This window comes from Doryrhamphus excisus, chromosome 15 (genome assembly GCF_030265055.1).
Source record: "Doryrhamphus excisus isolate RoL2022-K1 chromosome 15, RoL_Dexc_1.0, whole genome shotgun sequence".
Lineage (NCBI taxonomy): Eukaryota > Metazoa > Chordata > Actinopteri > Syngnathiformes > Syngnathidae > Doryrhamphus > Doryrhamphus excisus.
In genome coordinates this window covers 17,057,740-17,071,549 of record NC_080480.1, presented here as the reverse complement: position 1 = coordinate 17,071,549, position 13,810 = coordinate 17,057,740, and the positions used below count along the sequence as shown (strand labels likewise).

Sequence of the window (13,810 nt, the reverse complement as noted above, 5' to 3'; positions counted from 1 at the left end):
TCTGTCTCGCTCTCTCCCGCCCCCCTCTCTCGCTCTCTCTCACACTCTAACTCTCTCCTCCTGCAGGTGCAGACAAAGGTAATGAAGACACTGCAGTCACGACGAGCACCCCCCCCCATCATCATCATCATCATCATCATTGTGCAGGTAGGTAGTATCTACAGTCATTTTTACTCAATGCCAACTTTTTTTATTCCCTTGACTGACGGCTTGGCTACTTTGGCCACGCCCCCTCATCTCATGACGACAGTGCCATCAAAAGGTAAATACTTTCTTTTACAGGAGTGGAGCTATACATTCAAGTGGGGTGGGGGGTGGGGGGCAATAAATGACAGACACATATATATTCAGGCGCCAGCTGCCTGCATGATTGCCCCATGAGTTGATCATGTGATTGCTTGTAATGAAGCTCCATCTGGCTAACATGCGCTACAGAGCTTTGTAGTGCCGCTGACAGCCACAAGAGGGCGCCTCTGACACCGAGCTCTCACAGGGATGCCCAAACGGAGATTCGAACTCTTATCTGACATGCAGTCCTTTTTTAAAGAAATCCAAAAAATGTAAAAAGGAGAGTTAATGCTAGGTATCGTTTAGATATAATAGTTATTCAAGTGTAAAATGTTCCAAATGTAAATCAATCAAACCATTCAAATGTAAATCAAGAGGTAAGAATTTAGTTTTTAATCCATTTTTATCACCATAAGACTGCTGTACAGTAATATTTAACATAGCTGACACCCTTACCCGCTAAGCAAGGGGTGTCCAAACTTTTTCTATTTTGTGCTGCATACTGTCAAATCAAAGAACATGTATTTTTTATATTTTTAATTTTGTAAAAAGGCTATAAAAACATAGCTTTTGTGCTATTACTAGTTGTTAGTATCAGCATTTCAGGTTTGTCTTCTGCAGTTTTGCTCCATTTATGTTTACAATGTTCCAAAAAAGCCCCCCACCCCCCCACCCCCAAAAGAATTCTAAGATGTGTCCAATCCACGCTGCATGGACTGTCCTCATCACGGACACCGCCTGTAAGGCCCCCCATGGAGCGTGACAACAAAAACACCCGCAGTCACAAAAAAATGACTCTGCTATTTTCTGCTGACACCCCCACCCCCCCACCACCACCCACCACCACCCTGCCGACAAGCAGCAGCAGCACAGCGGCCACAGAGTGATTTAGTTTCACGGCTGAGATACTCTCTATTATTGATCCCGGCACACATCAATCCCCCCCACCCACCCACCCACTTCCTATGTCCTCCTTGGAGATCACGCCTGTGGCCCCTCTGAGTAACCTACAGCCACGTATTTACTTCCTGTGACCTCTAGAACTTGACCAAGGCAAGCCAATGCTCACTTGATTGGGGACGCCATCCAATCACACGCCTTTACAAATACGTTTGTTTTGGTGACACATTTCAGCAATGGAATATATCTACAGCACTGGTGGCAGATGGTGTCACCGTCTCATTTGCATAACACGCCATGTCTGATGAGCGCTTTGAGGCCATGTCCGCACAAACATGGATATTTCAAAAACAAATATTTGTCTACTCTATTTTGCTTTTGTCCTTAAAAACGGAGCTAGTTTTCACTACCGTATTTTAAATCAGTGGTTGTGGAATGTTTTTTTTTACTGTCATTTGTAGCGTATATAACGTGAGGCCAGCACTTTCCCCCGTGAATGTGCTTATATGTGGTACGTTGAGAAGCAGCATTACGATGCCACCTACAGTATGGAGTTGGAACGACAGTCCCATTATAATGTGTTTAGGGCGAAGAAGTAGCGCCACATATTTACTAAAGCAAATGAATACATGGGAGATATGGAGATTGTGTACTTAATGAAGTGGCCTGCAAGTGTGTATTTACGTCCCGAAAAGAAACGGTGCGTGCTCTGTTAGTCATGGTAAGCACATGCGTGTAAAATACGAGCTGCCAGCGCTTGGACACACAACCTGAAGAATTCCTTGGCGTGGAGCATTGCAACATGAAGGAAGAGATTCCCACGTGATTGCCGCACGCAATGCAGGAGAGGTGCAGGTAACCGGAGAATTCCGGGGCCATGATCATTCCTCCATTAAAGGTCGCCGCGTGGATATAAAGTACAGATGTTGGGATCTTCAGCCAAAGTTCAGAGACAACAGGCTTCACCTGCTCTTTAGAGTCGGAGTGATCCGAGCACGACGTTAATGGATCACAGCAACTCCTCCTCCCATCTTCTTCTTGGAGGCGACGGCATGCACGGCACGCCGCCAGGGGATTGAACGGCGAGCCAAGGGAAGAAGAGCTCGCTCACCTGGGACGGGTTAGCCGTCGTCTGGGAGCCAGCGTTGGGAGGAGGAGATGCACTCAGCCGTGGAGAATGAATATCAAGCGTCAAACTTACAAGCTGGAAGCCGCGGGATGTTAGCCAGACCTGCAGGGCGGGGAGGGATAGTGATGCTACTCTCCTGGCGGGGTGTCTTCACGTTGGCATATTCATGGCCGGGTTCCTGGACTCACTCGGCTCGGGTATCACCCCTTCAAAGAGACGGGATGAGAATGGATGCGGAATTCCAATGATCCCAGAATAAATGGCCTTGACTGCAGAATTATTATCCGTATAGTCTTTCTCACGTGGCGTATTTATTTACAACCACATGGACGCCATGAACATCTTCATTTTATGCTTGGACCTTTGACCCACGCTTCTTACGGCCATCCTTCATGCTGCACTCGCCGCCAGAAATCAACTCCCTGGCTAATTAGCGCAGGTGAGTGATTCATGACCTGCAGGCAAGCGTCCCCCTTGGGTCATGTTCTCCTTCGGTGTTTACGAAGCTTTTACGCTCAATGCCAAAAAAGCCTCAAATTCTAAGATGTTCAAAGTTTCCTCCTGGCCATATTTCTCCAACGGACATTCCGCAGTGAAGGAGCAAGGAGGCGATGACCTGCTGCCAGAAAAAAAAGAAAGAAGCGGCTGCTGATCCGTAGAGCAGATGTGCTCCTGGTTTGGGGGGGGGTGGGTGGTCACTGAGCTGTAAATTTGGAATGGTGATGTTGTACAACGTGCTAATGGATGCTAATTGCCGCTGCGTTAAAGGTCAACATTCAGCAGTTCAAAGCACGTTTGTCATCATGGTGCAGTTGCTTCATTTAATAGCTTTTATGGATGCGTGTTTTTTTTTTTTTGTCAATTTTATTTTGCCCTGAACATTTGAGTTATTTTTATAGAGTGGCGTTACTGCCGCTACTGCTGCCGAACATCCAGATGAGACATTTGAGGGACGTTCCTGGAGGGATTGTATTCCACAACTGGCCTGGGAAGGCCTGCGTGTCGGGATTGGCCATCATTTGTTTATATGATAACATTAATAATAAATATATGATAATATAGACATAAATAAGAATAACATTAAAAAAAACAATTTATATAACAAAAACATCATGAAGAAGAGTTGAAGCAAGTTCACCAAACTCCCGATCTCATTCCACATCACTGAATTCTTCATTCTTCTCCTTCAGTCATTAACATGTAAAGACATGCTTCCAGCCTGCCTGGTGGACCTTCTACATGGTTTTGGGATTTGGGATGGCTTTCTTCCACTCCAAAGTGATGCCTTTACGTGGACTGGGAATAGAAAAGGCCCTTCCCACAACCTTGGAAGCATCCATTTGTTCAGAATGTCTGGCTCATACCAAGAATAAGAACTGAGGGGATGTCCACTGTAGTTGAGTATTGACGTGGATCATATTGAATGGCATTGAGATGAAAACACGATCCTCTTCCTGCAGCAGTCGTTGACTTCCTGTCGCTTCCTCCAGCGCAGTCGATAAACATATGGGTTCATGAAGTCTCATTCATACGCATGGCCACTTCATTCTGCTGGGTTACGTGTGTATTAATCGTTAATGTGCTGGAAGTCCTCCACACGGACATAATAGACCCCCGCTGCGCATCTGCATGCGTGGCGCACCTCTGCTCTGAGATCCCAATTTGTAGTCATTCGCCGCCGTTTCTTCCGGCGTCTTTTTTCCCATTATCTCATTTTCCAGGCGGTGCGTATGACTGGTTTTGTGCATGGCAAGCATGCCAATAAAGTTGTGGAATATATTTCTTATCTTCATCTAACAGATGTTGATTCAAGACGTGGAACCAATGAAGGTTACATTGATTCTTGTCTTTGTGATGTATGCCACTTGTGCATGATTGTATGTGTGTGTGATAACTGTAAGATACAAAAAAAATGCAATTATTATTTGACACGCTAAACACGCGTAGCTAGCCAAAGTCAAAACATGACTTAGAGACACATTGAAAATAACAATTGAGGAACATTTGTCAGCGTTATTTAAGTGATTTGCACACAAAAATATTGACAGAGACTAATATTTCTGAGTTTCAGATGTTTTTGAGCAAATGCAGCCCGTATATTAGCTCTTCCGGACTTGGTTACTAGCTTGTACTTGTATATATGTACAGTACGGTGTTTCAAGACAACAACTGGGCATTAACTGGAGGCAGAAGATGATCGGAGAGAGGCTCTCCAAGGAGCAGACGCCGTTCCCCGACGTTTTCCCACTCTCAGACGTAATGATTTAACACACATTGGCGGCAGAGACGCTATTTGCTTCGTTTGGGTTAATTGTTTCCTGAACTTTGCCCTTTAGTGTTTCCCCAGTCAGCTCACCGTGGATGGATGGGCTTCCACGGCAGACGTGGAGAAGGGGACGGGGTGGTATGTGTTGGCCAGGTGCTGGCAAAAAAAAAGAAATAAATGGAGTTGATTTACTTTTGACACAAACCACACATGCATGCCGCTGGGGTGCAACTTTTGGACCTGGGGTGTCAGTCTGGGGTCCATAGATGCTAAAGAAATCCAATGTCGGCGACTATATGCTCAGCTAAATATCTCAGCTTTGTCTTCGAGATGACAAAGCAAATGAGTGTCGTATATTTTAATATCATGAATTCTGTTTTTCAGATGCCAAGGGACAATAAATCTGGACTTCGGACACCCCTTGGAGGTGTTCCTGTGTCAGCCGTAAAACGCAGTGATTGACATTCTTCAGGGTTCAGAGTTGATGTGGCCTGCCGAGGTGCGGTGGAAGAGAGGAGGATGGATGTTTCCTTCCTTAAATCAACTCTCCCTTCCATCTTCTGCCACAAGGCAGGAGGAGGCATGAAGCCAGGGGGTCCCTCCGTGCCGCTAATGGAGACGGATATGGACTCGGCACCTCCGTGGGGACGTGAGTGAATTATTTCTTCTTCTCTCGCTCCAGGCAGCAGGACTACCCTAATGAGGCAGGCATGGGGGGGCACGGGCCAGCTAGGAATAAGGAATAATAATACTGTCAAAGCAATGGGAAGGATTTGGGATTTTACCCATGGAATGAGAATAATACAAAGATGTTGACAGTTGTATTTAAATGAACATTAACACAAAAAAATGTTCACTTGCTATTATATTTTTTTAGTTTTTGAAATGCATTCAGTTGATATTAAATAATATAATAAAATAATAATAATAATAAAAAATAATAATAATGTATTTCAAATCAAAACATTGCTTTGTGGGGTACCCAGTTAGCAATTGTGCTAAACTTTTTTTAAAAATTCTAATAAAAAAAAAATATATTTTCACACAGTAGCAACATTTGCCTTTCTCCTGTTGGTAAAATAATGCAATAAATGTATATAAAATATAAAAAAAAGTAATAAAAGTTGCACGATTTATGAACAACTCAGCACTACATGAAATTCTCATATCAACTGAATACCTGTGAGCATTATTTACCCTTTTTATCTCAACTATATATTGTACAAGTACATCATTTGTAAATCTAAAGTCGTCAAATACAGATATTTTATTCCGATATCTTCATTCAAAGAGTGCGTGGCTTTATTAAAAATGTCCATTCTGTGTGACACATTGACGGAGAGATAATGGTGGCTGTAATGGTGGTGAAAGTGGGCCCAGCTGTTCCACAATGATGTCCTGCCACAGTGGATGATGTTCAAGTTGTGTCCACGTGTGTGCAAAGCTGTAGTCCGATGGTGCAACAGCTCCCTCTTGTGGACGAGCGTGTGAAGGATGCCCACAGTTCCTCATTCACAATATGTTTATTATTGTCATTATGCTGTTGTGCAGCACTGCTAGCTACAGTAATAAACATATTGTTTTTGTATACAGCTCATGTATCAGGGCTGGCAGGTGTACCTAATGTTGTGACCTGGCGTTGCGTTTGCTTTTGCGTCTCAGGTCCTGTATGATCGTCCAGCTGAGCTCCAAACTCCTCCTCACCTCTGCCAGGTCTACCCGGATGTCCTCCAGGAGGTCCAGCTTGGAGAGTTTCTGATCGATGGACGAAAGAAGCTCACCCTCGACGCCGTTGTCGCTGTGCACCGTGGGGGCGGAGTCACACGCCTGAGGCGGCGCCGTGACCTGCTCCCACAGCAGCTCAAAGTAGGAGTCAATGAAGGCCTCCAGCTCCTCCAGGCTGGCCCGGTCGCTCCGGAGGTCACTCTGGATGCAGAGGGAGCGCTCGAGGCCGGCGCTCCCTCCTGGAAGCATCCCGAGGTGAGTGTGGGGCAGCACCAGGAGCATCGTGGGAGCGTGGAGCCACCCCGGAACGTTAACGGTTAACCTGTGGCCGCCTCCCGCCCTCAGCCTGTCTGCACTAGCGAGCATGGCGACCAAACGGGAAGCGGCGTTCCCGCTGTTCCACACGGACAGATCAGTCCGTCCTCGTTCCCGCCTCGTGTCCAGAAGCGCGACCTGTTTTTCATCCGCTGCGTGGCTGACTGATGGACGCGTGGAGGAATCACTGGCTGCCACTGCAACCACAGCAAGGTAAGGTGGGTGTGTGCATCATCATTATTATTTATTATATATAAATATATATAAATATTTATATTTTTTATGAAAGATATTTTTTTAATGTAAGGCTGACTTTTGATGGACTGTCATTCGATACCAGCACTAATGTTTTGTTTTAGCTAACATCAAAAGGTTAGAAACGGCGTTGCAGACTCACCGTCATGCGGAAGCTGCTGTCCTCCACCTGGCATCAAACACACGTCCTTCCTGCAGAGCGCGTCAGCGTGCGCAGTGGATGCCTGTGTCGTGTGATGAGAAGCAGCCAGCATCTCCTCCACCCGCATCATCAGCTGCACGACCTGCCCGCCATCCTGGCGCCGCTTGTTGTCCAGCACGTGGTACCTGTTCCCACACTTCTCCACCAGCCTCCGCAGGGCCGCTCCCTCGCTCTCGATGCGTCGTTCGATGCCGGCGTCGCCCAGCCAGTCTCCGTGGCTGAACAGGACCAGAGCTCTGCGCCAGGCCGAGTCCCCGCCCTGCAGCTGAGCCTCCAAGGCGACGCCTCGGCTCTCTGAGAACGAGGCGCTGGCGTTGACCACCAGCAGCACGGCACAGGGCGTCCTCAGGAGGTCGGCGGTGACGCGGAAGCCGGCGGGCGTGTCCAGCACCGTCACTACCTTGTCACAGATCCTGCCTCGTTCCACGGCGCAGGAAGTGGTCTGGCGGTGGGCGGGGAAGCAGTCTCTGTTCAGGATGGTGTTTCCACAGCAGCTCTTGCCTGTTTTCTTGCCGCCAATCAACAGCAGCGTGACTTCTGTGAGGGGGCGGAGCTTCTCTGAAACATCAACAAACTGCTTTGGTGGTTGAAGGGACTGGTGCCGCTCCAGCAGGGACTGGACCAGCAGGTTTATAAACGATACAGAGTGGCTCGGCTCACCAAGTTGCATGCGGGCCGCCCTCCTCTGCCTCCCCCGCCTCGTCAGCCTGTCCTTGGCTCTCGTCATCTCGGCCATCATCGTCCTCTCCAGCTCGTCCGCATCTGTCCTGGGGACCTCGTGATGCCGGCCGCCACAGCCCGCCACCATCTCCTCGATCTTCCCCACCAGCTCCCTCACCTGGAAGCCGTCTCCTCGGGTCCTGCTGTTGAGGACGTGGTAGCGGTTCCCGCAGCGGTCCACCAGCCAGCGCAGAGGCTCGCCTTCGCTCTCGATGTGCCGCTCGCTGGTCGTGGCCCCCAGCCAGTCCCCGAAGCTGAACAGCACCATGACCCGACTCCAGATGTCCCGGCCCAGCAGCTCCAGGTGCTCCCTCGCCGCCCTCCTGTAGGTCTCGGAGAAGGCCCGGTCCACGCGGATCACCAGCAGGAAGGCGTGAGGACCGGGAGGACACAAGGACGGGCTGAGCTGGATTTGTCTCCTATCGAAGACGGCGCTCTCGTCGCTGAAGTAGTTCATCCACCAGCCGGGGGTGTCCACCACCGTCACCTGTCTCCCGAACGCCACGCCTCTTCCCACCGCGCAGCTGGACGTTCTCCCTGAGGACCGGTCCTCCCGGCCCAGGATGGTGTTAAGAGCTGACGTCTTTCCCGAACCTTTGGCTCCGAGCAGCACAATCCTGACATCCGGGAGAGGACGGACCCGCTCTGGAAGGTACAGTCCTCACATTTCAGCAACGTTCTAATCAATATTCATTGGAGTAGTCAGTTAGTAGACCTCACAGGAAACATCAGCTAACCCTAACCATGCCCCTAAACCCTCTACTGTCCATCTAGAACTCTAACCCTGATCCTGGTCCTCAGCCCTGACCTCCAGCACGCAGTCCGTCCCCATTATTCTCGGAGAACCCGCCAGGAAGAATTCTACCTTCACTTGAATATTCGACACACAACACAGGAGAACCTAACATCTTCTCTAACCTCTCATGATGGATCTCTGGGTCTTCATCATCAGAAGCCTGGCATGAGCCGCCTCCTCCACGCGCGTCTCCTCCTCCACGATGCCCCTGCAGACGCTCTCCGTCAGTTCAAACACTCGGTTTCCATTTTCAGTGACCAGTCTCTGGATGCTCTCCAGAAGCTCCGAGGCTCCATGTCCTCCGCTCAAGGTGAGGTATCTCTGTCCACACTTGCTCTTCAGCCAGCGTACCGCCGCCCCCTCCGGGACCTCCCGGGCCGCCTTGTCCATTGAGGTGAAGACCACCAGGCAGTGACTCCACACCCGCTCCCCCAGGAGACCCACATGCTCCTCCAGGGCCCGGCGACGCCTCTGAGTGAAGTCCAAGCTGGACTTGACCGTGATCAGGAAGACGTGCGGGCCTGGGCAGCACAGAGGGACGCTCGCCCGGATCTCCCTCCTCACCAGCCGGGTGGTCTCCTCTGCAGTGAAGTCGCACCACCAGCCGGGGGCGTCCACCACCGTCAGCCAGCATCTGCCCACCAGAGACAACCTCCTGGAGCAGGACGTCCTCTCCTTGGTGGCAAACTCCTCTTTGCCCAGGAGAAGGTTTCCTAAGGAGCTCTTCCCTGAGTTCCTGCCACCCAGAAGGACGATCTTTAACTGGGATGGACACCAGCCCTCGCCTGACATGGGAAAAACAGGAACTGGATTATTTGGGTAAGCATTGAAAATGGCGGCCACTAGATGGCGGCAGTGATCTCTACTAGCCAGCCGGCAAAGAAAATACAATTTAATGTTGATATTTAGCATATCATTACATTGTAAACAATGATGAATGATAGAACTGAATGGGATGACAAAACAGGCAAGCTGAGCACTAGATCATGAATAAATAATTATAATAATAATAATAAATAATACTAAAATCCTTACAAACAGAAAGTATGCATGCAGGAACGAAGAAGAGGGTCAAAGTCGTTTTAAATTGCTCAGCATGCCACAGCGACGACGGGTTTGGGTTTTCTTGGGATTTTTTTTTTCCAAAGAAAAAGCAAAAACAAATCACGCAACGCAAAAGAGACCTGACTTACCTGCCGCCAGCTCACTGCTCGCCATCTTTTACGCTCAAAAACAACACAACATGGCTCCTTCTTTTCCTCTCTGGGAAACGTGAGCCACGCTCGGTGAAAAAGGAGTGACTGAAGACGTTTAACATTTTTATGTTTTTATGAGTCTGAAGGTCATCCGTGCTCATGGATCAACCGAACGCCACCTAGACGTGGACGCGTACTGCTTCATGTTGGCTTTTGATATTTCTTCTTCCATTGTTATTAAGAAATATGTACATGAATGTGGAATCCCCTGCTGACTGTTATCAGGCCGGCTTAGCTGATGAGTTAAGTTAGCATTTGGAGAATCTGCTGATATTTCCTGAATATTTTCCAAGTACAATATAAGCTGTTTATGGAATGTTAGCATATCTGCTGATGTGTATTTGCGGAATGCGTGGGAGGGTGCGGCCTAAGGAGCTCCCAAACCTCTATCAAGGTGTGCACAGTTAGGCCCATTCTTTTCCTTAGACCAGGGGTCAGCAACCCACGGCTCCAGAGCCCCACGTGGCTCTTCAGCCTCTTTGTTGTGGCTCCCTTCGCAATGCTCAAGTATTTAACACCCGAGCTTGTTGGGGGCCAGAGTAAACAACAAATGTAAACATTTGTTGAACAGAATTTTTATGTACATGTATTTTGCATGTACAACGATAATTATTCCATGAAATGCCCTTTTGTTCAGATTTTTGAATTGTGTTGACATTATTTCCTATGGATTTTGTACGTTTTTGGGATAGGGTTTTCATCAATGATGGAAAGCGAGATTCCACTTGCTATAGGATCTTGTACTGGCCCCTTGATGTACTATGTTCTATGCTGGCTGGTGTCACTCAGACACTCCTCTTCCGGAAAAAACAGCAAGTCATCTCAGCAGCTAGCATGACTGCTTCTGGCGAGGTCGTCATGCGGCGAATGGCCACGTTCCGCTTGAAATGGAATTCAATGCCAGCGTGTCAAAGGGAAGTCACACAGACTTCTAAACAAAAAAAAAACAGCCTGCGGTCGTTTATTTTACTTTTAAGTGAAGTATCAAATCAGTATCAAAGTATTGAGTATGAAAAGTATGAAATCCCCACAATAACCACTTTTTTGGACACATTTTCACGCCATTTCACGCTGATTGTGCTTCCATTCCAGTGCAAAGGCATTCAAATTAGACTCAAGTAAGACTCGTTTTGTTGACACCTAGCAAGCTGCCGATGGGATTGGCTTTTCGAATAGAAGACTTTAAATGCGTGACTTTCAAGCTAATTTCATGTCGACTGAGTGAAATTGTAAGTTGAGGAAAAAGTGCAGTATTTTTCAATTAAGACACATCACATGTTGCATTCATGACGTCATTCAGACACATCAAACTGTCTGCTTTCAGGACACTTTGTGAATATTTTTATCCACGCTACACACACAAATGAAAGCATGGGCATTTCACAGCGATAAACACAGCAATTATTTTTCCTTTCACAGTTGAACAAGCGTGGATATCTCCAATCATGCACTAGACACATAAGGTATTCTATTGATGGCACCATGGTGATATTGACTGTGTTCTGAGAGCTACTAAGGGATACTGTACAAATGGGACTGTCTCAAGGCTTAACTGGCATGATGTATTTCACCTAGTGTGCATAATGTGGGTGCCAAATGTCCTGGTTTTCATTGTTTGTCAATTTTCCAATATGGTTTGTGCTTTTGTAGTTATTCCCCCATATCTATAAAGGATAACCAACATTTTTTTTTTTTTTTAGTGTCACCTTTTAGCTACACTCGGCAAACGTCAGAATTGTAAGATAAAACATCGCTTTTATGTACTAACAAGAAAGTCTTTAGTGGCCTGAAAGACATAAAACAAATGTGACAAAGCGAGTAAATGTACAACTTCCGGTCGTGCTTTGTGACTGCGGTGAAGCCCCCGTCACGTGACCTGTATTTGTGGTGCCATCGTGGCCCCGCCCATAGCCCCGCCCCTAACAGGACTCCTCTTATACACCAAGCTAAGCGGCTATTTGCATACTTTGCTAACACTGCGATTGCTGTGGTTGCCTCAACAACAACAAAAAACAACAAAAGATGGGAGTGGTAACAATAAAAGTGGAATACTGGTAAGTGCTAACATTATCACACTCTTTATGTTGGCTCTGGGTTTATGTTTCTGACGTTTTTAGCCGGCGCTGCCGACTCTTGGCATGCGTAGCTAATAGCTAAGCTAGCCTAGTGCCTTGTTTTAATTCGACGTGTTTTTTATTGTTTTTCTTCACCTCCAGTGGCAACTGAGGCTACGGGCCCCGCTATCAGGAGCTCGCCCGGGTTGTCAAGGCCGAGTTTCCTGATGCGGAGGTGTCGGGCTTTGTGGGGAGGAGAGGTAAGTAGAAAAAACAGCTATTGTTATTAATGGTGGCGTTTCCTACGGTGGCCGGCTGGGGCGAGCATACCATAGTTTTACGTTCGTGTGACATAGTGCATTCAAATTATGGTTTATCATCCTTTTTCTAGCCAGCTTTGAGATTGTCATCAACGGGCAGCTGATTTTCTCCAAATTGGAGCTCGGAGGATTCCCCTACGAGGATGATGTAAGCAGCATCCACTTGAGAACATCTCAGTGAACATAGTTCAAGTTACTTGTTTAACCTGTTTACCTTTCTATGTGCCTTTTTATATGCCCAGGTGTTGGGCACCATCCAGAAAGCGTACGACGGCCACTCCTTGCAGAAGATCACCAAGAGCCGCGCGCCCTGCGTCATCATGTAGCCGCGACGGAGTAGTCCGCAGCGGAGAACCGGTGCAACTGGACGCGCTGCTCTGCGATCACGTGAGACGGGATGCTACGAGGTTATCACTACACTCTTACCTCCACGAGACGTCTCTTCTTCTGCTGCCGGCTCCTCTCTAAGCTCTTAACGCCGGAGCTCCAGGCTGCTTATGACTAGTGCAGGCACAAAGATTAACGGCTGCGCTATGATGAATTCACGCCCGGATATCCTGTTTTGCGTTAAGCGCGGCGACGAGGACAGGCAGCGAAGTCCAAGTGGCTCATTTTTGTTTTTGCATTCATCTCGTGCACTTCTATTTTGTTGAATGCAAGGTCAGTAAAAGCTTAAAGCGGATGTTTCAGTCACATTAATATGCATTTTTGTAATAACGGTTTTTCAGATACTGTGCATGAACTTGCGCAGCTGCGATGCAAATAATTTCTAGATATACAACAACAGGCTTTGCGAATTATTTACTTCAGAATTTGGGTGTAATAACTGTCAATGAGAGTAAATTGCAATGCAGTACTTGGATGCAACCATCAGAGGTGCTGTTGAGCTTGACCACAATAGGATTTTCATTTAAAGTAAACAATTTCTTTGATTTTATCTTATGAAACGCCCGTCTTTTCACTTTTTGTGTTTTACCAACACAACTACATGATTCCCGTGTTCCAAATTCCCAAGCAGCATCACCACCAGGAGCGCTCCTGGTGATCATAAGGCACTTTTCACCAATTTACTTTAATTTACTGTCCCAATGCTGATGTTGTTTTTTAAAATAAAGTCAGCCCTTTCAAGTTCTCTTGTGTTTACGCGCTCTTCCTTTTAGGAACGGTGTGTTCTCCCAGCAGACGGCAGCCTTAGCGACCGCCGTGTGTTCTGGTGTAAACATGTTTTTGTCTCACATCACACTTCAAAGGCGTCAACAAGATGGGAGAAGTGTTGTTTTCCAAAAGTCATTCTGCTTGTCAGGCGTCCAGTTCTTCCTCTTAGGTTTGCCATCTTCATGGAAACAAAGCACCGCAGTCTCCTAATCGGTACTATACTCACGCCGTTGCACTACACGGTGACTGACGCTAGAGGGCGGCAATTCACCAATGGCAGTCCAAACAACTTGCAGTTGACAGATGGAATAAAATCAACTATTAAAATACATTTATTAATATTAAAATATTAACACGAAATGTAAAACCATGGTTTAGTAAAGCACAAATGACGGAATGTGCCCTTTTACTGCTGTTTAAACTATTTGT

General features: G+C 47.3%; 2 protein-coding genes across 2 annotated transcripts; one reads left to right on the top strand and one right to left on the bottom strand.

Moving 5' to 3' along the window:
• Positions 1–5,607: 5,607 nt before the first annotated feature.
• si:ch211-214j24.15 (GTPase IMAP family member 8) lies at positions 5,608–9,814 on the bottom strand. The gene is made up of 5 exons (XM_058049745.1): positions 9,790–9,814; positions 8,719–9,381; positions 7,741–8,445; positions 7,021–7,638; positions 5,608–6,820 (listed from the first exon to the last, which is right to left on the bottom strand). Exons 1-5 carry the CDS (start codon positions 9,812–9,814, stop codon positions 6,204–6,206), a joined length of 2,628 nt encoding a protein of 875 aa, XP_057905728.1. The 3' UTR covers positions 5,608–6,203.
• Positions 9,815–11,742: 1,928 nt separating this feature from the next.
• On the top strand, positions 11,743–13,358 carry LOC131103739 (migration and invasion enhancer 1-like). Its single transcript, XM_058050236.1, has 4 exons — positions 11,743–11,906; positions 12,069–12,166; positions 12,298–12,374; positions 12,469–13,358. The coding sequence occupies exons 1-4, from the start codon at positions 11,875–11,877 to the stop codon at positions 12,550–12,552; spliced, it is 291 nt and encodes a 96-aa protein (XP_057906219.1). The 5' UTR covers positions 11,743–11,874; the 3' UTR covers positions 12,553–13,358.
• The last annotated feature ends 452 nt before the right edge of the window (positions 13,359–13,810 follow it).